This window comes from Sebastes umbrosus, chromosome 18 (genome assembly GCF_015220745.1).
Source record: "Sebastes umbrosus isolate fSebUmb1 chromosome 18, fSebUmb1.pri, whole genome shotgun sequence".
NCBI lineage: Eukaryota > Metazoa > Chordata > Actinopteri > Perciformes > Sebastidae > Sebastes > Sebastes umbrosus.
Window position 1 is genome coordinate 1074821 of NC_051286.1, and position 24793 is coordinate 1099613.

The 24793-nt window shown below is 38.4% G+C and overlaps 3 protein-coding genes across 4 annotated transcripts in view; 2 read left to right on the forward strand and 1 right to left on the reverse strand.

Moving 5' to 3' along the window:
• Positions 1-16705, forward strand: part of cnksr3 (cnksr family member 3) — a 51981-nt gene extending 35276 nt beyond the window's left edge. Inside the window, exons 14-24 of the mRNA XM_037751460.1 lie at positions 497-681; positions 5941-6001; positions 10450-10528; positions 11468-11640; positions 12369-12442; positions 12587-12658; positions 13692-13747; positions 13991-14085; positions 14181-14442; positions 15044-15216; positions 16173-16705. Of these exons, the coding sequence (XP_037607388.1) occupies positions 497-681; positions 5941-6001; positions 10450-10528; positions 11468-11640; positions 12369-12442; positions 12587-12658; positions 13692-13747; positions 13991-14085; positions 14181-14442; positions 15044-15216; positions 16173-16361 (1419 nt within the window). The 3' untranslated portion in view covers positions 16362-16705. The remainder of the gene's footprint in view (positions 1-496; positions 682-5940; positions 6002-10449; positions 10529-11467; positions 11641-12368; positions 12443-12586; positions 12659-13691; positions 13748-13990; positions 14086-14180; positions 14443-15043; positions 15217-16172) is intronic.
• On the reverse strand, positions 948-8364 carry LOC119476884 (fatty acyl-CoA hydrolase precursor, medium chain-like). The gene is made up of 13 exons (XM_037750500.1): positions 8204-8364; positions 5892-6084; positions 5672-5813; positions 5182-5315; positions 3888-4041; positions 3669-3773; positions 3467-3565; positions 2845-2988; positions 2686-2763; positions 2452-2599; positions 2212-2361; positions 2052-2124; positions 948-1562 (listed from the first exon to the last, which is right to left on the reverse strand). Exons 1-13 carry the CDS (start codon positions 8277-8279, stop codon positions 1376-1378), a joined length of 1683 nt encoding a protein of 560 aa, XP_037606428.1. The 5' UTR covers positions 8280-8364; the 3' UTR covers positions 948-1375.
• Positions 16706-21104: 4399 nt separating the features above from the next.
• Positions 21105-24793, forward strand: part of LOC119476883 (serine/threonine-protein kinase D3-like) — a 42710-nt gene continuing 39021 nt past the window's right edge. Inside the window, exons 1-2 of one of the 2 annotated variants that reach the window (XM_037750498.1) lie at positions 21105-21424; positions 23688-24343. In XM_037750498.1, the coding sequence (XP_037606426.1) occupies positions 24026-24343 (318 nt within the window). In that variant the 5' untranslated portion in view covers positions 21105-21424; positions 23688-24025. The remainder of the gene's footprint in view (positions 21425-23687; positions 24344-24793) is intronic. The other variant, XM_037750499.1, reaches the window with a different exon arrangement.

Genomic DNA, 24793 nt, shown 5'->3' on the forward strand with positions numbered 1-24793 from the left:
ATTTATGTTTTTACTCATAGCTTGTTTAAATATTATTTGTAATAACGTATTGCACGTATCGCATAATAGGACTGAGGAATATGGTGTTGGTTTCCCGTATGATCTAGCAACAGTATGGTACGTTGGCGTGTCTTTGGGTGTTCACAACCTCAAACTTTGTTCCATTTCGCCCAATATAACTTTAAGTTATGGGTCCTCTGGTTTGAATTTATTCACTTTGGTATCTGTGACAGCTTCAGATTATGGCTAAGGCATTTTACAGCAGACTGCTTCACAGAGCGTACGATGGATCTTGTCTCTCTCTCCCTGACCATCAGGGCCTCTCCTACTTTAAGAGTAAGTAGCTTTAGGCTAACTTAAAAATAATGTAGGCTACTTGGCTTACATGCAATATTCAAAGGGTTTGTTGTTATAACGTTAGCAATAGCTTTACATTATCCACCTGCCACGTGTCTTACAGTTGTGCATCTTTTATTTGTACGTTGTTTAACGTTAGCGATTCAACCTCTTGGGCTGCTCCATGAACAATGTTGGCGCCAACCCCCAACTACCATTCCTCACGTCAACCCCTGTCAAAAGGCCACGCATTGAGCACAGCAGCACCTTTGAATCCAGCACAAAGGAACCAACAGAGGAGCCTCCAGGACCTGGTCTCTGGCTGTGCACAGTTGACCCAGAGAGGTAATATCAGGGAAAGCTCATGTAGGCATCCCGGACGAGCCCCAAAATTGTCATTTGCAACCGTGAATAGGACTTGCTGAATATGATATACCGCTGGTGATTATAGACTAAAGAAAATATGCTCATTAATATTATGTTCCATTTCTGCCAATAGACCCCCCAATTGTTACACACTGGTTCTTTAAAGATTACAACTTGCTATAAGATTATATTTCATACAGATAACATGCTTGTAAACCTTTAATACCACACAAGCATTTCACACAACAGCTTCAGAGGATTTTTATTTCATATTTGAATCCAGATTATTAAGGAGATATTAAATATGTGGGCAAACACAGTAGAAGTATCATGACTTATGGCACTGGTTCCCGACCTGGGGACCCCCCCCAGATTGGGAGATATTTCACAACAATGACCGGCTCGCTGTACATTATCCCTTACATGGTATTCACCCGACTCTAAGTTTTGACTCGCCACATCATACACAGATTTTTAAGTTCAGCTGTAGGATTTGAAAATCTTCTAAAGACACATTTTGAAAAGATCTCCTGCTTTGTATAGGCTACAAAAAGTATTACAAAAGTACTTCAATTTGTTAAATTATTATTATCATCATCACATACATTTTTGACTGACTTGTTTTTTGGTTAAAGATGGAATCAATAAAAAAGAGAAAGGCGAGGTGATTGTTTTACAGCTCGTTGCGCTCCGCCTTCTCCATGTGTTGTCGGCTCTTCTCCGGTAGAGTCTGAGTGACGAGGACGAACCGGTCCTTCTTCAGGTGCTGACCCGTCACCTGCTCCTTTGAATCTATAGACAGGTAGTCTCCTTCTGCTCCGTACTTTGGCCAGTGGACCAGGCCGTCCCCATTAGGACTCCTACACACACAGTTATAAATCATAACCCAGTCTTATCTCCATGTGTATAATATAAAGATGGATGACGCGTCTCCACTTCCTCCCACTGAACAAAAGTGAAGCCAAAATATCCCGGATACAGGAGCTGCCATCTTGAAGCTTTGACGTCATTTTATTTTCTGCAATAATCCAAAACCCAATGGAACAATCCCATTGGGGTTTTTGTCTACAAAATTATGTCATCCCTGCAGTTCTCTATTAAAACCAAATTTATCAGAAAAATTAACATTTGAACAAACATCAGCGTGATAAGAAATACCTAAAATTACAGAAACCATCTTTGGGAAAAATGTATCTGACGTGTACTTTGACTTTTTAGTTTGACCCATGTCCCATCCGCTAACATGGAGGGGTGGGGTTTATGAGCTATACTGCAGCCAGCCACCAGGGGGAGCTGTCATGTCGTCCATCTTTATATACAGCCTATGGTATAATAACTTGAGTTCCTACCCTGTGCGAGCAAAGTTGCCCCAGTAGCTCATCATGGTTCTGCCCATCTGTTCGTCCTCTTCATTGCATGCATCTAAAATAAAGGTAATCTTGTAAAACGCAGAGAAAACCCAGATCTCTGGTGGTCTGTTGAAATAGTGTTTTTTTATATTGCACTTACCGCCTAATTTGACATGGGTAGTTGTGAAGCAGAGTCCTAACACTGAAAATACTTCATCTCCGTGGTCACTCCGGACAAAGCTCGGCCTTTTCTTCTGCAGTAATTTGAGAGAATGCTGGTACTCGTACAGGTACACAGGAGCACCTGCATCTAGTCGTGGACGAACAGAACTATCTCGTTACATCTCGATATAACAATGGCTCTTAAATAGATTTGTATAATGTTGTGTAAATAAGATACCTCTGTGGGCGTTAACAGCCCTAATGGCTGGGATGAAGAACATCATGTCTCCGATCACCTCAGTGAACCCGTCTCTGTTTTTCAGACGATCCTCACCGGTTCCGATATATTCTTCTAACAACAGATCTCTGAGGATCGCATCGTCAGGCTGGAGAGGATGAGCAATACATGGTCAGATAAGTGTGAACATGATGTGGCAGAGTGATGAGTGATGTTCAGCACTGTCGGCCTTACGTTAGGGTAGAACATGTACAGCATGTTCTTGACGTGCTCCCGGTCCATTCCCTCGGTCCAGTTCGCAGGAGCAAAGAACTGAAGGAAGACAATGAACAGTTCAGACATGAACAAGAACTAAACTTCAGTCACATACATTTCAGCAGCATTCACACGTACAGCAGTAAGCATCCAGCCGCCTTCATGATTATTGATGCCGGTCAGATACGGGACTTTGAGTAGTTGATGTTTGTGGAACAACTCGTTCACCGGTTTCGTCAGGAAGAGTCCGTCAATATTTACAGATATTCTCAAATATTCACCCTGAAGAGAGAAAAAAGTGTGAAAAGAAACGTTAAAGACAACGTAAATATATACAAGTGAGCATTTCATAGACATGCAACAAGTCTTTGTACCAAAGTCCCAAGTCAAGTCCCAAGTCCTAAACTTTGAGTTTCAAGTCTTAAACAAGTCATAATGCGCCCGTCACCAAATATAATGCCATCAGTCATTTTCGACCTGCACATTTTGCATGCTGCAATATCTTTGTTATCATTTTTTCTAATTGGCGCTCAGTAACTGCAACCTGATTGGATGCTGTCTTTGCCTCTGATTGGTTCAAACAAAGTGGATCTGGGGAATTAAGTGTCGACTTGCTAGAAATGAATAGTGTTCACGTTAGTTGATTCAGGAAATGAATTGCTTGACTTTTTAAATAAGTAAGTCTTTTTTCATTTTGTCAAGTCGAGTCTAAAGTTTGTGACTCGAGTCCACACCTCTGGTTTTGCATACGATATCTCACCTGTCCCATATCCACAATAGTGTTAATATTGACGTTTCTCATGCAGTCAGCGATCTTCTGCGTGCTCTCGAGGCTGCAGCCGGATATATTTGCTACCACCTGAGGAGAGATATGTGGGATTCATCTCAACAATTTCTAAAAACAAATATATGGTGTTGTGATACTCTCAATGTTGTGCACTGAAGAATTAAAAAGTAATAACCTGCGTTATGGGTAGAGGATCATTTACAATGAGTACATCCATTGCAGCAGTGCCACTCTCAGCAATAGCGTGGTGGAACAGGCCGTCAGACAACGGTGACAGAAGCTGTTGATTCAAGCAACACAAAGAATTAGAGCTTCTGTGGACAGCAGTGACTTTGCAGTGATTTAACTGTGCAATACTTTATTTAAAGTGCTTTATCTGCAGATTGATCCTTACCAGAAGGGATACGCTCACTCCGCCAGCAGACTCCCCAAAGATGGTCACTAAACCTGGGTCTCCTCCAAAGTTGTGGATGTGCTGCTGGATCCACCTCAGAGCTTGAACCTGGTCCAACAGGCCAAAGTTCCCCGACATGTGCTCATCTCCAGTGCTGGATGGAAGTTACCCAGTTTTACATTTTTGAACACATGTGGCACAGATCAAATCCAAAGGAGTAGAATATAATCACAGTATGTTCATTCTAACTGTGCTTAGTGATTCAGCTGATTAGACTGTTGAATATTAAATAGGTGTTATCGGTCGCTATAGACCCTCTTTGTGTTGTGTGTTAGCTGGAGGCTAAACAAAGCAAAGACTGGAGGCTAACACTAGCAGTGGGCAGAAGTTGAACATCTGAAATGTCCCTTTGCTGTGTTGTTGGTGCCAGAATCCAGATATCACATTTCAGAGACGGAGAGTAAATGTTGCTAATAAGCAACTTAGCAGAAGGCTAAACTATTAGCAACCCTTTCTCTCCGTCTCTGAAGCGCTTCTCCGATATTGTCCGACTCTCTTTCTGACTGACTTTACTGAAGGATAGTTAACTATAGACATCCAAAGATTTATACGCCCTTGGTTCATGTTAACTTTCTCAACTACCACTGGTGATCCTGGAGAGTGAGTGACAGCACATGTGAGAGAAACTAGAATTTTCTTCAGCCATTGTTAAAAAATTCTGCCTCCACTCCGCCCACAAAATACGTCCTCATGTTTATTAACAGAAAAGGGGTCTATAAGCCTCATAGATGTGGGTCAGTAGGGGCCTACTACACCCAGTAGTAGGTTTTATCATCTATTCACATGGTCGATCACCGAAAGAAGGAATAAAAGAAGACGACAGCGACCTCTAGTGACCGTAGTAATTATGTCAGTAGCAGAAGCGGAAGTCAGGCACCGTAGTATAGACGGCGTGAAACTCCATATGCGGTGGAGGTCGAGGACAATGGATGGGTTGTATTCACAAGTTTCACTTTCACTTTTCAAACGTAGTTATTTTAGGCCAAAACATTTACCTAAACCTAACTAAGTGTTTTTGTTGCCTGAACCTAAAGAAGTGAAACCAAAACGTGACGTTTCATTTAGTTTTACATGTTAGAACGTGTTGCTTTTAAGTTTCGCTTTCACTTTTACAACATAGTAGGCGTAGTAGGCCCCGTAATGACCCACATCTATGGTGCTTATAGCGACAGACAATACCTATTTAATGGCCTGATAACAGTCGAATGGGGTGCGTGATTTGAGTCTTTTTTACCTGAGAAAGCCCAGAAGTCCCAAGCGGTACTGGATCACAACCACAACCACATCCTGGTAAGCAGCCAGGGCGGAGCCGTCATACATCGATGCTGACCCCATCGCAAACCCTCCGCCGTGGATCCAGACCATGACCTGGTGAGGTAATGAAAGACCTCCATCACATCTTCACTTTATTCTGTCTGAGCTCATGAAAACCTCAAACTACATAAAACATCACACAAAGACGTTCCTAATGGAAACTCCCACTCACCCGTTAGCAGAGATCAGTGATGTAGGTTACCAAAGTAAGCTAATCGGAGCTAATCAATAAGGTTATGAATAATGTGAACGCTAGCACTGGCTGAGTCAACGTTAGCTCTGCTAAGTGGAAATAACTGAAAGAGTTAGTTCGGATTTTTTAAAGTGGGGTTGTATGTACAGTATTCTGTACATGTAGCGGCGTCATCATGCAGAAACCTACGTCAGGTTTTACCGGCACTACGACTTACTGGCAGCTTGGCATCGTGAGCTCTGTTTGCAGGAGTGTGAACGTTGAGGTAAAGGCAGTCCTCTGATATGTCGGGCAGGTCTACCACCAGTTCACCGAACTGCTCCAGCATATCTATAGAAACCTGTCTGTGTTGAACACACCTGAAACAGAGACATGTTCTCTCAGTGAGTATCGGACATGATGTGGTATATAACAGCTGGAGTATACGAAGGCCTCACATGTTTGGCTGCCGGGTGGCGTCTCTCACTCCCTTCCACGCCTCTACAGGCTGGGGGGCAGCCAGTCTCAGAGCCGGACCCACGGGGGGCTTAGCGAACGGGACGCCCAGGTAGGAGTGGACGCCGGTCTCCTTCCCCTTTACACTCACATACTGACCTCTCAGGCTGCCCAGCTTCGTGTGGACGTCAGGTGCTGTCAGGGTGGAATCAAAATCATAACGTAATGCAGTTTATCAGCTCAATTTAACGAGGACAAAATATGTATTATAGCTGAGTAACAAATATAATTCCTCCGTATGTTGCAGGGAATCACCGGACGCCCCACGATACGATATTATCACGATGCTTAAGTCACGATACGATCTTATTGTGATTTTAAACGTATTCTGATAAGATACATCGCAATTTATTACCTTTTTTTCAACGGCAAATTATCGCCTCCCTCAGAGGTCATCCATACCATAATAACACTACTTTAGCAGCTGGCGGTGCCACGGTTTCACACTCTACGGCTCACGTTACTGCAGTTTCAGGTTGCCATAATGCTTTAATGGCTCCTTTTGTAAAAAACAAACAAAAAAACAAAAAGAGAAGAGGAATACAATAACATCAATAGATGCACAGGTTGTAAAAGGAGCCCACCTAACAGTGAAATTAAAGATAGCTGTATAAGCTTACAGCAAACAGACAAGAATATATTTTTTAAATATCTAAAAGAAAGAAAATAATTCTATTTCCAAACAAGAAATGCTAGAGGAAGAAAAAGTAAATAAAAAAATTTAAAAAACAGGATTACAATTACAAATGTTAAAGGTCCCATATCAGCTCATTTTCAGGTTCATACTATTTTGTGTTTCTACTAGAACATGTTTACATACTATAATGTTCAAATAACACATTATTTTCCTCATACTGTCTGCCTGAATATACCTCTATTCACCTTCTGTCTGAAACGCTCCGTTTTAGTGCATTTCAACGGAATTGCAATGAAATTGCGTTGCTAGGAAACAGCTTGGGGCCATGTCTACTTCCTGTGACACATTTAGAATGTTTACATTTAAAGGGACTGTTTGTAACTTTCAGAATTGATTGTTAACATCGACATCTGTGGCCGTGAAATCAACGAAAGTCAGCGCCGGGCTTGCGCTTGTGCTCGCTCTAAATATACCTGAACGAGCATCGCTCAACACAGTGAGGAGACACACGTCAGCTAAAAGCACAATATCACTCTATATTTCAGCTGCTTGGCAGTAATGTTAGCTGACCAGACGAAGGTCTCTCCATGAATCAATGCTGATCCTAGTGTTGGCTTTTCCCGCCTCAGCCTCCCGACCGCGGCTGGAGGAAACGGGAGACACCGGCACCCGGTCGGTAACGAGGCGATAAAGTAACTCGCTACAGAGCCCCGTCACTTCACAAGACACGGGAAACCTCTGTTGGTCTGGAGGAGCTGCAGCAGTTATTTCTGCACAAACGTCCACTGAACATTCACTAGATATTCTCAGAGCTAAACTAACTCTTCTGCAGTGTGGAGTGAGCAGCATGCACGTCTAGAGGTGGAGGGAGTACGCGCGCGCTGTCCGAGTGAAGGCAAGCAGGCAGAGGAGGAGAGGCTCCAGCCACACGCGAGCGCGCATATGCGAGCGGCGCGCATATGCGAGCGCGCATGTGTCCCGACCCGGTACATTTATACGCTTAAAAAGTTACAAACAGTCCCTTTAAAACTGTGAAATTCTCGAAATATTGTATATTTGTGACATCACAAATGGACAGAAATCCTAACGGTTTGTTTCAAACGCACAATTTGTGAATACGGGCTGTGTGTGTTTATCTGTAGATTGAGTGTTTTGATACTTTCACAGTATTTATATATCACTTAAACCTCCTTTTTACAATATGGGACCTTTAAAGAACTGGCTGTTAAATATAAAGGAAATAGAAATAACATCACAATGCTCCATTGTAGTTTTACACCTTTGATCCTGCATCAGCATGAGGTCAGCAAAATAAATTATTAGTCTTTATAACATGTATCTGATCTTTGGGAGGAGTTTCACCTTTAGACACACTCCGGGTGATCTGAGGTGATCTTTTACCTACATACAGGCAGGAGGTAAAAGATCACCTCAGGTAACAGGTAACATCAAGTAAACAACACATTCAGTCCCATAAGAACTACATTTAAACAACATATAACTATTAAAACCTATATTATTATTCAGACTAACAGAGCTGTCAGATCTACATCTAAAACCCGTTGCATGCTGAATGTTACTGAGTAAATAAAGTAGTCGTGTCCTGGTTGAACTCACCTTGAAGGTTTTCTGCAGCAACACAGAATAATAACACAGCTGTTATAAATAAAGAGTGATGTAAACGGAGCTTCATGGTTTCTCTCTCTGTTTACTGAGACTCTGCTGCTTCTTAAAGGAGGAAGAGCGAACAGAGAAGTGACGCCTGAGACGCTTCCCTTTATATAAACTCCCTTTCTAACTTTGACCCAGGCTGGACCGGAAGCTGATATGACCGCTGTACACACGTTGCCATGACAACACTGGAAGTTAATAATGTGCAACATATTTTTTATTTTATTTTTATTTTATGCACTTATAACACATCATGTTTACTGTAGTTTCGTGTATTTTTTTGTGAGTTAAAGTCTTTAATGTTTTATTTTTGTTTTATGCATGATGATGTTTTTGTTGTTGTCGGGTGACCGTGTGACCCGTACCTAAACATTCTCCTGCTGTTCTGCCAGGCGAACACGGTAATAAGCCATTCATTGACCTTATTTAAGTACAGTTAGACTTGGTTTATAAGGAAATAAGAGACGGAGCATTTGTTCTTTGTTGTTTTGTTGTTTAAACTCTTCTGTTTGTGTCTGTTTAGTTCTAGTTTTCACGGTGTTTCAGGCGCGGTCACATATGCGCGAAGTTAACGTTTCGCCTCCCGTCCACTTCCATTCTATGCGAGCGAAGAGAAGAAAAACATTCGCTTCCAGTGGCGAAGCAAATTCGCGTCTTTGTATTCGAAGTTTGGTTTAACTTTGATGAACTTTCAGGCGAATATCGCCTCGACAGCCGATGGTCGCTCGCCTGCATTCGCGCATGTGTGACCGCTCTCTAAATGCATGAATATCAAACATGGACTCTTTATTTATTTATTTATTTTAGAAAATATAAATACATCAACAGAATATACATACAAACCCTGATCATGTCAGGGGTACATTTATAAAATAAAAAACTAAATAAAATAAATAATAACAATAAAAAATATATATCCATCTATATAAAGAAAAAGTAATAAACATTCAGAATAAATTCTCATCGGTCCATAATAAAGTTATAAAAACACATAATAAATTTTAATTGCCTTCTTATAGTAGCGATAAAACGTTCAGATTTTGGTTTGGAGTCCGTTATCCTGGACTCTTTTATGACCAGTGTAGAAACACAGCTAGGGGTCAGAGGTCACATCAGCAGAAAGCGGACTTCCTGCTCCGTAATTCAAAAAAATAAAAATAAGTGATTAATAAAATAACAAAAAATAGAATACAATTTTACAACTTAAATATCATAACATATGTGATTAATAAAATAGAATAACATTATACAGCTTAAATACAATAAAATAAGTGTTTAATAAAATAACAACAAAATTTAATAAAATTATACAACTTAAATACAATAAAATAAGTGAATAAAATAATCAAATAATAACTATTCATAATCAAAGGCCTGGCTGAATAGGAAGGTTTTAAGTTTCGATATAATAATCAATAAGAATAATCACATTTTTCTGCAGCCGTGGAGGCGTGTTCATGTGTTTCAGGTCAACACAGGTCAACATGTCACAGGAGTCACAGGATCTATTATCTCCATTCATCAGGGCTGATGGCACCACCTGGAGGACAATGTCAACTACTGTAAGTAAAAAAAAAAATTAACATAAGTTGTCAAAACAATAACTTTTATATTTTCAGACAAACTGATTTACATTTACTAAAATTAATTATTCTCGTCCAGACCTGCAGTGAGATTTGAACTTAACAGTAACCTCTTAATCATTGTAATTATAGTAAAATCCCCCATGCCTTACCTAAAACTAACATATTTTAAATGAAGTCTGGTGCAGAATGTGACCATGAACCAAAAACCAAAGTGATTCCTTTTTTGCTGTGGCTCCAAAGTTGTGACATAAAATATTCAAACCAATCAAATCTGCATGCAAGAACAGCTTTTAGTGCATGATGTGTGAAGCTGCTGTTGGCTGCAGACAGACAGACAGAGGCAGCTTGCGTGAGATCAAACATCCACTGAGTCGAACATACTGAAACCAAATAAAACAAAGTGTCGCATGGAACGACAGTATCTCTGCAGAAACGTTTTAATTTCTATAGAACAAAGAGGAAGCTGATGTGCAGACAGAGAGCCTCTGAGAAACAGAAGGGTCATAGTGAAGAACATGTGAAACAGGAAGGACGGTGTGGGTATATGCTTTTATATGTGAGGGGTGATTTTCACTCTGTGGTCTGTTTCTGTATGAACTCTCACAGTCAGCAGCTTCCTCCTCTGCTGAGCGTCAATCTGCTGCAAACCAACACACCGAACGGCTGGACGTCCAGACTGCTGCAGGTAAGACCTCCTTTTTAAGGTCTATTCTCTCAGAGTGAATATAAAATGTCACTTTTATTATGGGTAGTACAGTGTGCATCATCCAGAGTAACAGGGGACTTGTTTCTACAAAGAAATGTTGAATGTTAATTTTATATTTTGAGCAAACAGAAGTCTATTATTCCCCTCACATCTTAGTGGCAGAAATATATTTAAAAACATGGACAAATGAAACCATAAACTAAAAGTATAGTTAGAGAAAACAGTAGTATTTGAAGGACTTCTCAACCATGTTGGCTGACAGGCTGAGGAGGAAGATGAGATCTAATTGAAAGCTCCAGAGCAGCTACTAAATGGACCTTGACTTTGACTATTTCAGATTTACATTTCATTTCATCCTTTTGCACGAAGCTGTCTAGTTCTTGACTAACTTTAAATACAACTGAAATTAAATTGCTTTTGGGATAATAATCATGCTTTACGTTTCCCAACTACAGTTCCCTTGATGCTTTGGGGGATGTAAACAGGAAGTATAATGTTGCTATGGATTACACTGAGGGCTACAACTGGTTTAGACTATATTTGTTTACATTTTGGCATCATTAAAAGTATGCTGAATGATCCATTAGCAGTTTATGTTTGCAATGAAGCCATAGATGTACACACAATTATCACTGGATTACTGCGATACTGAAGAAAACTTCTAAACCTGAAGATTCTCAGGCAAGTCCTGGAGTAATAAGGAGCGTCTTTGATCTGTGATCTCTAAGTGGATTTATGGATGCTTATTGAGATAATGATATCTTCAGAAAGTGTAAGTCACCCTGAATCTAAAAGTATGTGTTTCATGTGTGTGTGCTCAGATTTGACTGAGTTATGACTGATTGTGTTTTTGATGTTTAAGAGTACCTTAATCGCCTCCGTTATACTTGACCTTCCGTCCTCTCTCGTCCCCTCCAGGATCGACCGCAGCCATGAGTCGGCGGCGGGTCTCGGTCAAAGATCTTGGCGTGGTGGACTGTCAGGGCTGGCTGCTCCGCAGGAAGGAGGGACGCAGCTTCCTGGGAAGCAAATGGAAGAGATACTGGTTCGTCCTGACGAAGAGTTCTCTGTACTGGTACACCGACAAGATGGTGAGCCACAGCCAGGCTGGTTCTCCATAGAACCCCATAATCTGGAGGTCGTTACGGCAACTGATTATGTAGTAAACTTTCATATATAAGTTAAGTTAAGTTTAAATTGAGTTTAAGTTTTTTTAAGTTTAAGTTGTTTTTTAAAGTTTATGTTGTTTTTAGTTACGTTTTTTTAAGTTAAGTTTTTTTAAAAGTTGAGTTTAAGTTTTTTTCTTAAGTTTATGATTTTTAAACTTTGCATTTAATTTGTTTTTTTAAGTTATGTTTAAGTTGTATTTTTTTAATTTAAGACTGTTTGTTTTGTTTTTGTTAAGTTTAAGTTTTTAGATTTTTTTTTAAAGTTCATTTTAAGTTGTTTTTTAAGTTAAGTTGTTGTTTTTTGTTGTTGTTTTTTTCAGTTTTTTTAAGGTTTAAGTTTTTAAGTTGAGTTTAAGTTTAAGGTTTGTTTGTTGTTGTTTTTAAGTAACTATATGGTGTCTTGTAAATAGTTCTTATTCTCAGGTTGCATAACAGATCCTGATCTTGATTAAATTCAAGTTACAACAAAAATAACAACAATAAGACAATGAGAAAGAAACTTGAGACCAAACATCAAAGATAAGGCTGAAACCACAGAGAGTCGACGTCGATCTCACAGGAACTGGAGCTTTAACTGTGTGTTAGACTGTTTTGTTGAACTGTTTTCTGTCAGCGTCTCTGAGGTGTTATAGTATCTCTGTCCTCTGCAGGCGGTGAAAGCTGAAGGATTCATCAACTTGTCCGGTTTCACCATCGAACCGGCCAAACAGAGCAAGAAGAAACAGTAAGAAGAAACAGAACGACGTGTTAGTTAGTTTCTCTGAGCAGCAAATCAGAAACCAGCAGCAGTGATAGTCGTCTGTCTGAGGTCAGTCTGAAACTGCTGTTGATCTTTATCCTGGTTATTAACCTCTGTGTTGCGTTTCAGTGCCATAACAGCCAGTCATCCTCTGGTTGTGACTATCTTCATCGCTGCAGAGAGCTTCACAGACATGAACAAGTGAGTATGTTTCATTTGATCTTATTCTTAGTAACGCTGGGAGGATTTGTACCCGAGGTAGAAAAGGCCATTTTTATTATTCAAACTAATATTTTAGACTGAAATATCTCAACAACTATTGAATGGATTCCAAATTTTTAATGTACAAGTACAAAGTTTTGGGCTGTTGATGGCGCTAGAGGAAAGGTCAAGGGGGTAAACACCATTATTGGGATTGATCCTCTGAGGAACATGAACATCTATAGCTAACTTAAAGCGGCGGGTCCGTGTCACGTTTTAAAATAACTGTTTTTATGAATGGAGTCTGGTGGCTTTGAAGACAGCGATATAACGGCTTCAGTTCCCCGTTAGAAAGGGCTGTCTGACGGCGAGGTAAAGGGCCGTCTGACGGCGAGGTAAAGCGTCTGTGAACGTATTAAAATAAATCAGTTTACGTGGACGCTATATTTAGAATATTTTCACCGCGTTACCTCGCCGTCAGACGGCTCTTTACCTCGCCGTTAGACGGCCCTTTACCTCGCCGTCAGACAGCCCTTTCTGACGGGGAACTGAAGCCGTTATAACGCTCTCTTCAAAGCCACCAGACTCCATTCATAAAAACAGTAATTTTCCCTCTCAGAACAGGAGTAGCTGTTCTACCGCTGCATCCATCGGTTGGTTAGTTTGTGTTATTGTGTGACTTTCTGATCTGAACTAACGTGGCGTCCTCAGCAGTACGTTGCTTAGCTTCCTGTCTGCTTCTCCAAACTGGGAGCACGCCGACCGCCATCTAAGTTACTGTATGTAACGTTAATACGCCGACTATAAGGATGTATAGATACTGTACATGTAGCAGCGTCATCATGCAGAAACCCCCGTCAGCTCACCATGTGGGGAAACGATTTTAGAAGGTTCCTCTTTCTCCTCCTCTTATCATTTCTCATTTGTTCATCTACTTCTTGTTTTCGTGCTGTGAAGTGAAGATGATGAGTCACTGCTGTTATCATCATGTTGAACGTTGCTGCAGCATTAAAGTCCGTGTGTCCGTCTGCAGGTGGATCAGTCAGCTGTCAACAGCAGCAGAGCCGTGTGAACCCATCAACACGGAAGGTCAGACACATTCAGGAGTATTAATGTACACAGGAATACAACTAAATACACATTCATAAACATAAGTACATGTGCTGAAGTTTAAACTATGGTTCACTCTTCCCATCTTTCCTCTCTCCTTTCTACATCTTACTGTTCTTCAACCACTTCTTCCCATATTTCCTCCTGAAATTTAGATGTATTTCTGACTGTAAATGATTGTTTATGTCCTCTCTGTCTCTCTGTCTGTCTGTCTGTGTTCAGAGTGCTACAGCGAGGGCAGCGATCAGGACGCTGACGAGAGCGTGTCCACTTCCTGTTCTCTGAACTCTGACCAGGAAACAGCCGATTCTGAAAATGTGAGTAACAAAGTGTGACACAAAGACGTTTATTCAGATCCTCCTCCTCCTCTCACAGTCTGTTAAAGACGTCCCATCGTCCTGCTCTCTCACAGGGAGAAGTCCTTCAGCCTCTCGGCGAGCCGTCGACCTGCACCGACCCCACACCGACCGGTGAGGACAGAAGAGGAATAAGCACCTCGGAGGGTGGGACGTTGAGTAGAGACAGAAGAAGAGGAAGAAGAAAAGAGTCAGACGGAGACAGTGAACGCCTGTCCTGGCTGGACATCCCCGAGGATGGAGCTGGAGGAGGAGGAGGAGTGTCCGTCCCTCTGCTGCACGTCGGCGAGGAAAGAGAAGAAGAGGAGGTCGTCCACGGTAAACATCTGGTTACTACATTAAACACATCAGTTTGTTTCCAGGTGTTGGGGAGCTCTACTGCATAATGTTTTAATAGTAGAATAAAGTCTTTAGTGTCTAGCCTAGACCTCAACTTTATGCAAATGAGTACTGGGCGACGTGATGCCCTGTCTCTCAAACGCGCCGCCACGCTACCAGAATGCACTGCGCGGCTGCTTACATACACAATGAGTGGGAAGCGTGGAAACGACGGATCCTGGGAACGTGAACTAAAATATATAACCTGTTAACACGGGCGCTGAAATAAAAAGCAAGAAGTTCCGCGACACTCCCGCGCCGCTCACGTTCCCAGTGTTTCCTTGTCGTAACACACCTGAATCTCCTGACTGAACTGTCAGTGGTTGAGTTGCATTGTGGGTAATGTAGGCGTCAGGTTTTCAACAAGGAAGAAGAATGTGTTGAATAAAACAGATGATATTTCTGGTTCTGCTGCATCCATTTTTATCCTTTCTTCTTCTTTTTTTAAACTGTCCAGTCCGACAGTGTTGTGAGAGTGAAATGATAGATCGGCGGGGTGCTCCTTTAACTCACTGACCTCTTCCTCTCTTTGTTTTTCCAGAGAAGCCACCTGATGAGATGGAGTGCCTCTACAACCGCCTGAAGGCAGCCAGCTTGTCTCCGATTGGACGGTCCAGTCGGAGGGACTTCAGAGCGTCGTTCGTCAGACGATGTCACAACGACGGAGTCAACGAGAAGCTTCACCTGCTCCGGATCCTCGGCAGCACGCTGAAGGTGAGCCAGGAGCTGGAAGAAGTATTCACATCCTCAGATCCAGTCACACGCACGCATTCAAAATCTGAAATAAAAGCACAAACGTTTAAGCATCAAAATATACTTAAAAGTATTCATTATGCAGAATGGCACATATAAGAATAATACATGTTGTATTATTAGATTATAATTATTGCTGCTTTAATGTTGCAGCTGGTAAAGGTGCAGCTAATACGACATACTGCTGGGTAGCTTATGAATTCCCCCCAGGTATCAATAAAACATGTTTATATTATTACCAAAAATCATCTTAATCGATCTTTTACTTCAGTAAATAATAGAAAAAACAGTCTAAAAATACTCCATTGCAAGTAAAAATTCTGAATTAAAAATGTTACTGTAGTAAAAGTACAGAAGTATTATCAGAAAAATGTACATGAAATATCAAAAGTAAATTTCTCATTATTCAGAAAGTGTTGTATTATTACAGAATATTAATTTGACTAATGAATACGTAAAAGAGTATTTTAATGTTGTAGTTCATCATATGGAGCCTATTTCAGATACTATACTTTATATACGACTGGGTGGATTAGTAGTATAGAGTAGTACTGCATCATATCATATATACACATGTTTTATATGTATAAAGGAAGCAGTTGCTCGTCTATCGTTGCTTCCATCGGTTAGTTTCTTTGTGTTATTTTGTGACTTTGGTGAATCCGAACTAACAATGTTCTGAGACGTAAAATTACTGTTTTCTTCAGTGGAGTCTGGTGGCTTTGGCGAGAGAGTATAGATAACTGCTTCATTTCCACGTTGGAAACATAGATTGTATAGGTGTCCACGGCAAAGTAAACCAACAAAGATATTCTAAATATAGCGTACATTTAGTGTCAAATAAATGTAGTGGAGTAAAAAGTACATTTGATGATCAGAGGATCATTAACATCATTGTGTGTCCGTCCTTCCTTCAGGCCAAAGAGTCGGAGCTGCTGGCGTTGGAGCAGATCCTGACCGACCCGTCTCTCGCGGCGCCCACATACAGGAAGTGGAGACTCTCCAACGGCGTCCTGCTGCAGGAGATCGCTGAACGTAACCAGGCAGCAGGAGGCGCCGCGGAGCTGAGACCTCCGGATGCTCTCACGCCGTTAACACCAAGTTGAACTCTGTTTCACATTTTACATGTTTCCAGATGTTTCCTTCACGTCACAATGTGACCGAGCCGGTAACTAACTGGTGGAGCTCACTGGGTGAACTGGGACCAGTTAACACTGTTAAACATGTTTCAAGTTATATTTTACTATAATGTGATTTCCATCCAGACAGTAGCGGAGGAGAGTAACTAAGTACATTTACTCAAGTATTGTTTTGTAAGTAGACGTACAGTGGGGCATTACTGTTGCTCTTATATAAACATAAATAAAGGACATGTAACATGTAAATTATGTACATAATACTGCAATATAAACACAATATATGTAACAAAATATAAGTAAGTAATAAAATTAAAAATATGTACAAATATTTGCATTAAGATGTACTTGTACTTTACTTGAGTATTTCCATTTTCTGCTTCTTTCTACTTCTACTCTACATCTCAGAGGGAAATACTGTACTTTTTACTTAACTTATATGTATTTTAAAGCTTTAGTTACTTTTCAGATGTAGATTATTAATACAGACTATAAATAAACTAATAAATTGTGATATATTAATACAGATTAAACTACACAGCAGTATATAAAGTCATTAAAAGTAGCTCCAGCTTTACCAACTGCAACATTAATGTGATGAAGATTTTAATACATCAATAATTAAATTTAACATAATTTATTAAACAATATATTAAAATATAAAAACATAATTAAATTAAAATAAAATAAAAAAATATTTACTTAAATATTAAATCAAATAACATAATGTATATTATTCTGAAATTCTGCATAATGAGTACTTTTATTTTGTAAATTGATGATAATACTTTTGTACTTTTACTTAAGTAACATTTTGAGGACTTAAGGACTTTTACTTGTAACATAGTATTTTGTACAGTGTGGTATTAATACCAAAAGGATCTGAATACTTCCTCTTCCACTGCTCAGGGTTATATTTAATCAACTATGGTATTTTTACATTCATAACACATAAATAACTATGTATATTCTGCACTATGTGAATAAAAGTCTTACTTTGTAATGCTGCGTTTTACTTTATCAAGCAGTTTAACTTCTCTCCTTCCCTCATGTGACCTTTGACCTTCAGTAGTCATTGTGCTCTGGTATAAGTGAGATGTTTTTTTTCTCGTCGTCGTCGTTCTGAAAACATTAAGAGCCAAATCTGTGAGCCTCAGGATTCCTGTTGCACCGCAGCAACCGAGCCTCAGTGTTTACTCTGAGCCGGCTGCAGCGCCGCGCCGGACAATAGATGCAGATAACGGCGCCTGGAATGGGAACAATATGTATTATTATTATCATTATTATTATACATACAGCAGCTCAGGAAGAGACCTTACTGCAGTGGTAGTGAGATAATAACACTTTACACTTTTACACTTTACTGTAGAAAATGATACAGCTGTTCTGTTTTTATTTTGTTTTTGTCCAGTTATACACTCTTCATAAAATGTTTATATTAAATCAGGTAAATTTATTTTATTTTATATAAGGAATTAAAAACTGTGTGTATGAATTCAGTGGTGGAAAGTAACTAAGTAGATTTATTAATGTTGAGGTACTTGAGTATTTCCGTTATCTACGTTATACTTCTATACTACACTACATTTCAGAAGGAAATATTGTACCTTTTAATTAATTAATTAATTAATAACACAAAATATAATCAACTAATAAATTAGGATGTATTATTATAGATTAAGACTGCAGACAAAGTACATTAATGCATCAATAATTATAATCCAATAATATAATATATAATATATTCTGGTGCTTTTCTGCATAATACGTATATTTTTAAGATAATACTTCACTTTGTTATTGATACTTTTACTCAAATAAAAGATCTAAATACTTCTTCCATCTCTGGCTAAATTATTTTTAAGATTTGTTTTTCGCAATACTTTGTTTGGAAAGTTCAATATTTCACAGTACAAAAAAATATATAAAAATAAAACAAATTAAACAACAAATAAAATGTAAGGAAAGAAAAATAAAATTATTAAAAACAAAAAAAATCAATCGGGGTCTGTTAAAATTTTTTAATAAATTCTAAATGTCTAATAGAATTTTTATATTTATTTAGAAATTTTTATTTTCTTTTTTAAAGAAGTTAAAGAGGTCAAGTCCCCTGAAATGCACTGTGGGTAATGGAGTCTTTCCACCAGGAGATGGAGCCACAGAATTACCTGATGAAAGTCAATGGCAGGGACCAGGCAAAGATTGTCTATAGTATGACAGATGAATCACTCGGAGGTATAAAAGAGTCACTGATTTAAGGGAAAGATTTATCAGTATCTCACAGATTAATATCAGTAGAGCTATCATGTGAATAATATCCCATTCACTTAAAGGGACTGTTAGTTAGAATCCTAAATGTCTCGTTAACAGCGACACCTGTGTCCGTTAAGTCAACTAAAGTCAGCGTCCTGTTGCTGGCGCTTGTGCTCGCTCTACATAGACATGAAGGAGCATCGCTCTCACTTCACAAGACATGGGAAACCTCTGTTGGTCTGGAGGAGCTGCAGCAGTTATTTCTGCACAAACGTCCACTGAACATTCACTAGATATTCTCAGAGCTAAACTAACTCTTCTGCAGTGTGGAGTGAGCAGCATGCACGTGAGAGGTGGAGCGAGAGAGAAAGAAGGAGCGTGGTGTGTGAGTGAAGGCAGGCAGAGGAGCAGAGGAGCAGAGACTCCGGCCACACGCGAGCGCGTATATGTCCCGACCCGGTACATTTATACGCTTAAAAAGTTACAAACAGTCCCTTTAAAAGTCCCATATTATAGAAAAGGGAGATTTTCATGTTTTTTTATTATAAAGCAGGTTTAAGTCGTATATAAATACTGTAAAAGTATCGAAACGCTCAATCCACAGGGAAATTCTCAAGGGGTTGACCTACAATCTTTGAGCAGATTTTCATTTGGTGGAGCGGTTTTGAATTTAAAATAGTGGACAAACTTTTGTACCATGTAGTATAACAACACTGTAGAACACTCATAATCACAGAATTAAAAAACAAAAGAAGAATTTGTTTACTCGCCCCAAAAGACCTGAGGCGGCGCAGAAAGTAAATTCTTTGTTTTGTCTTTTTACAGATAAATTCAATGTGGTCTTTCCAAGATAACATGTTGAAATGTTAACATGATGAAATGTTAACATGTTGAAATGTTAACATGTTGAAATGTTAACATGTTGAAATGTTAACATGTTGAAATGTTAACATGTTGAAATGTTAACATGTTGAAATGTTAACATGATGAAATGTTAACATGTTGAAATGTTAACATGTTGAAATGTTAACATGTTGAAATGTTAACATGATGAAATGTTAACATGTTGAAATGTTAACATGTTGAAATGTTAACATGATGAAATGTTAACATGTTGAAATGTTAACATGTTGAAATGTTAACATGATGAAATGTTAACATGTTGAAATGTTAACATGTTGAAATGTTAACATGTTGAAATGTTAACATGTTGAAATGTTAACATGATGAAATGTTAACATGTTGAAATGTTAACATGTTGAAATGTTAACATGATGAAATGTTAACATGATGAAATGTTAACATGTTGAAATGTTAACATGATGAAATGTTAACATGATGAAATGTTAACATGATGAAATGTTAACATGTTGAAATGTTAACATGTTGAAATGTTAACATGATGAAATGTTAACATGATGAAATGTTAACATGTTGAAATGTTAACATGTTGAAATGTTAACATGATGAAATGTTAACATGATGAAATGTTAACATGATGAAATGTTAACATGATGAAATGTTAACATGTTGAAATGTTAACATGATGAAATGTTAACATGATGAAATGTTAACATGATGAAATGTTAACATGATGAAATGTTAACATGTTGAAATGTTAACATGATGAAATGTTAACATGATGAAATGTTAACATGTTGAAATGTTAACATGATGAAATGTTAACATGTTGAAATGTTAACATGATGAAATGTTAACATGATGAAATGTTAACATGTTGAAATGTTAACATGTTGAAATGTTAACATGTTGAAATGTTAACATGATGAAATGTTAACATGTTGAAATGTTAACATGATGAAATGTTAACATGATGAAATGTTAACATGATGAAATGTTAACATGTTGAAATGTTAACATGTTGAAATGTTAACATGATGAAATGTTAACATGATGAAATGTTAACATGATGAAATGTTAACATGATGAAATGTTAACATGTTGAAATGTTAACATGATGAAATGTTAACATGATGAAATGTTAACATGTTGAAATGTTAACATGTTGAAATGTTAACATGTTGAAATGTTAACATGATGAAATGTTAACATGATGAAATGTTAACATGTTGAAATGTTAACATGATGAAATGTTAACATGTTGAAATGTTAACATGATGAAATGTTAACATGTTGAAATGTTAACATGTTGAAATGTTAACATGTTGAAATGTTAACATGATGAAATGTTAACATGTTGAAATGTTAACATGTTGAAATGTTAACATGATGAAATGTTAACATGTTGAAATGTTAACATGATGAAATGTTAACATGTTGAAATGTTAACATGTTGAAATGTTAACATGATGAAATGACATGAACAAATGTTCACAAGGGTTGCCGTGTTTCTCTCTAGCTAGCTTGTTGGTTTCAAAGAGTTGTCTGGTCCCTATAATCTCCGTCAGAGTGAGACCTCCTCTCTCTGCTGCTCCTCTCTGCTGAGCGGTGGTGAGTTTGTGTGTTCGTCTCGCTCTGATCATCAGATCCGCCTGAAGCTGCTCCTGCTCGGTCAGCAGCTCTCCGTCTGTCCGGGGAAGTTCTGGAGAGAAGAGAAGAAACAGTCTGACGGTTCAAACTACCAAACTACCGGCTCTCCTCCTCCCGGTGGACCCGGTGGACCGAGTACAGCAGGACTTAAACCGTTATATTCAGCCGTTAAGCGGTAAACTACGAGTTCGCTGGATGAGAGTTTAACGAACATTCTTCTTCTCCGTTTGTTCGCCGATGGAAGAGAAAAAACCGCCCTGTTCGCTGAGGTAAAGATGACCTTTAAATACATTTAAATATCTTTAAACACCTTTAAATACATTTAAATACCTTTAAACACCTTTAAATACCTTTAAGTTAAGATTTCATCCTTTAAATACCTTTAAATACCTTTAAATTAAGTTTAAACACCTTTAAATACCTTTAAGGTAAGTTTTCATGCCTTTTAAAAACAAGCCTGTTGCTGTATGTTCACACTGTTTACAGTTATACTCTGTTATTTTAACATCCAGATGTGATCAGATACAGATGTGGACAAGAAAATCAGATTATTGTTGTTGTTGTTTTAATTGTTTTTCTGTTGCATTAGTTCTGTTGTTTCTCAGGTAAACACAGAGGAGCAACACAGTAGTTTATAGTAGTATTAAAGGTCACAAAGTCACATTTATATTCATTATAATGAGTCAAATCTGGATTTTAATGTAATGAAATAAAGTCTTAAAATTTCCTCAAAATGTGTTATACAAAAACAAGTATTATATATCTTATACTTATAGTAGTATAAGTAAATAAGTATGCTCATAATATATAATATAACATGACACTATATATATCAACTATAGAGGCTTAAAGGACACATTCATCCAAGTTAGCCTGAAACATATAAGAAAATATGTTTATTTATTTATTTATTTTACCTGAGCTTTTAGTTTGTTTTTGCAGAGTTTTAGTTTCAGCATAGAGAATACGACTACAACAATATACTGTAAGTTTACAGTATTAAAGGTCAAAAAAGGTTAGAAAGTCATATTTATGTTCATTATAATGAGTCAAATTGATTTTAATTTGTTATCGAACTAAACATGATTGAGGATGGACTCTGGCTAGAATATGAGAATGTGTTACAGTACAGTACTTCTAGATAAGCTGCAACTAGTTTAATATACAATACAACATGACACTCCTTCCTATCTGTTTTATAGTCCTAATAGGTCCATTCACCGTAATTAACCAAAAATAAATGTTTATTTATGTATTTTATTGGTAATTCTGGTCCTGAGCTTTTAGTTTGTTGTCATTTCTTGCAGAGTTTTAGTTTGTGCAGCGGTGGAGTAAACTCTGCATGTTTACATAAACGTAATCTGACTTAATGCATTACATTAACACACACATTCTGTATTATTATCTCTGTACGTTGCACATATTCTTTATATTTCATACTGTGAACGTTTGCACAAACCATCCTCACTGTACGACTCTTTTGATTTTTAAAACAGATATATTTGATGTATTGTTTATAGATAGGTCACAGATTTTAGTAGGGCTGTGTGTCGGCAAGAATCTGGCGATACGATACGTATCATGATACAGAGGTAACGATTTAATATATCGTGATATATTGCGATACTGTAAACAAGGCGATATATCGTAATTTTTTAAAATCTAATTTTAGGAAAACTGTCCTGCTGACAAACAAACATCACAGCTCTACTTTTTATGTAATCTGAGCAAAGGAATTAATATTTTACTGCTGTATATAAACTCATTTTTTAAGTAGTTGAGCTTAGAGACGAACACAATAAGAACTCTAGGGTAAACAACTTCAGCATTCAAAATTTAAATAAAATTAAGAAAAGAGAAAAATAATAATAATAATAATATTAATAATAATAATAAAAGAATAGAAAAAAATGCATAATATTAATACAAAGAAAATAAAGTAATAATAATAAATTAAATAAACAAATAAGTTAATAGACAAAAATGTATATTATTATTGACTGTTGAGACAAATAGAGAACTATTTGAAAGAAATAAAAAATAAAATAGAATAAGATATTAGAGGTGAAAAAAGAAATATATACAGTATGCACATACCGTAATATAAGTGAATTTATATATATATATATATATATATATACATACAGTGTATAAATGTCTATATTTATTGACAGTTGACATGAAGTTAATATTTAATGATTGCATTTTGTTACTGACATTGTCTTTATGTACAAACAGTATAGCAAAACTAGTTTTCTTATTTGTTTGTTTATCAGTCACTTCACAGTGGTGTTCAGATATAAGCTATATACAGGTATATATATAGATATATATATATATCTATATCTATAGATATCTATAGATTGATATATAGATCGTGATAAGCTACGGGCAATCATGCAAATTAAACATTTTTCATCGATTGACAGCCCTAATTACAACATTTCTATTAAAACTATATATCTATTATAGATAGGGAGAGATAAATTTCTGGGAATAATGATTTAACATCTTGTGTTTTATTCCCATCAGATGCTGCCGGTGAAACCAGTAAAGAGAAACTACAGATGTGCAGAGTTTACTGGCGGCTCACAACACGACTCCCAGCGCCGCCCAGCAGGAGGTCTGAGGATCCAACGCTTATAAAACTCATTTAAAGTAGAACTTCCCAGGATTCATAGCGTTTGAGATGCCCGTCGGTGAGAGGAAGCCGTTCTTCTTTACTGGTTTTACTGGTGAGAAATGTGAAACAAGACAGGAAACGCTCGGCTGATCAACAAACCTCGAGCAGCGGAAACTCGTCTTTTGGATGTCGTTCACTTGCGACGCCTTTCTCCCGCCCGGACGACGTCGCAGATAGCAGAGACAAAATGTCGGCCGAAAACAGCCCGCCTCCGCCACCTCCACCGCCGCCGCCGCCACTGGCCTCGCCGCGGTCTTTCCCCGTCCTCCCTCAGCACGCCGCCCCGCCCACGCCGTCGCCGTCCCCGAGCCCGCCCGCCACCCTCTGCAGCCGGCTGTCCAACGGCAGCCAGACGGCGCCCAGCCCCACCAACTCACGGGGATCCATCCTGGGAGTCTCCTTCCTGGTTCAGATCGGACTCACCCGGGAGACGGTGACCCTCGACCCCGGAGACCACTCGCTGTCCGCCGTCCGCGAGCTCGTCTGCTCCATCGTGGATCACAAGGTACGTTTAACACACTTTATCTTCTTATTCTTTATGTATAAAATCACCCACATTTTTAAAGTGTTTGAAATGGGAGATACTTTCTGTTAGTTCTGAGAATAATTCTACAGTTTCTCCAAACGAGATAAAAGCTCTCGTAATGCTGAGATAGTTTTCTTGTAGCCGTGAGATTCAGCTCTCCTTTAGCTCAAAGCCTGAAGTTTGAATAGCAAAATTCATGCGTTCATCTTCTCTAAATATTTGTTTCTAGAGGTGACGCAGTGACATCATGCAGGCTACGACTGTCGCTGGCAAACTAACCACTAACACGCCAGCCAGCCGGGAATCAGTCATTTCTAGTCGGTCACAGCAGCTCTCTGAGCTTCTATCTGTTTTCTCTGTACTGTCACGTTTACTTCCTCTTTGGCATCATATTTTAATTTAGTAAAGAGTTCCTGAAAAAAGCCTTTA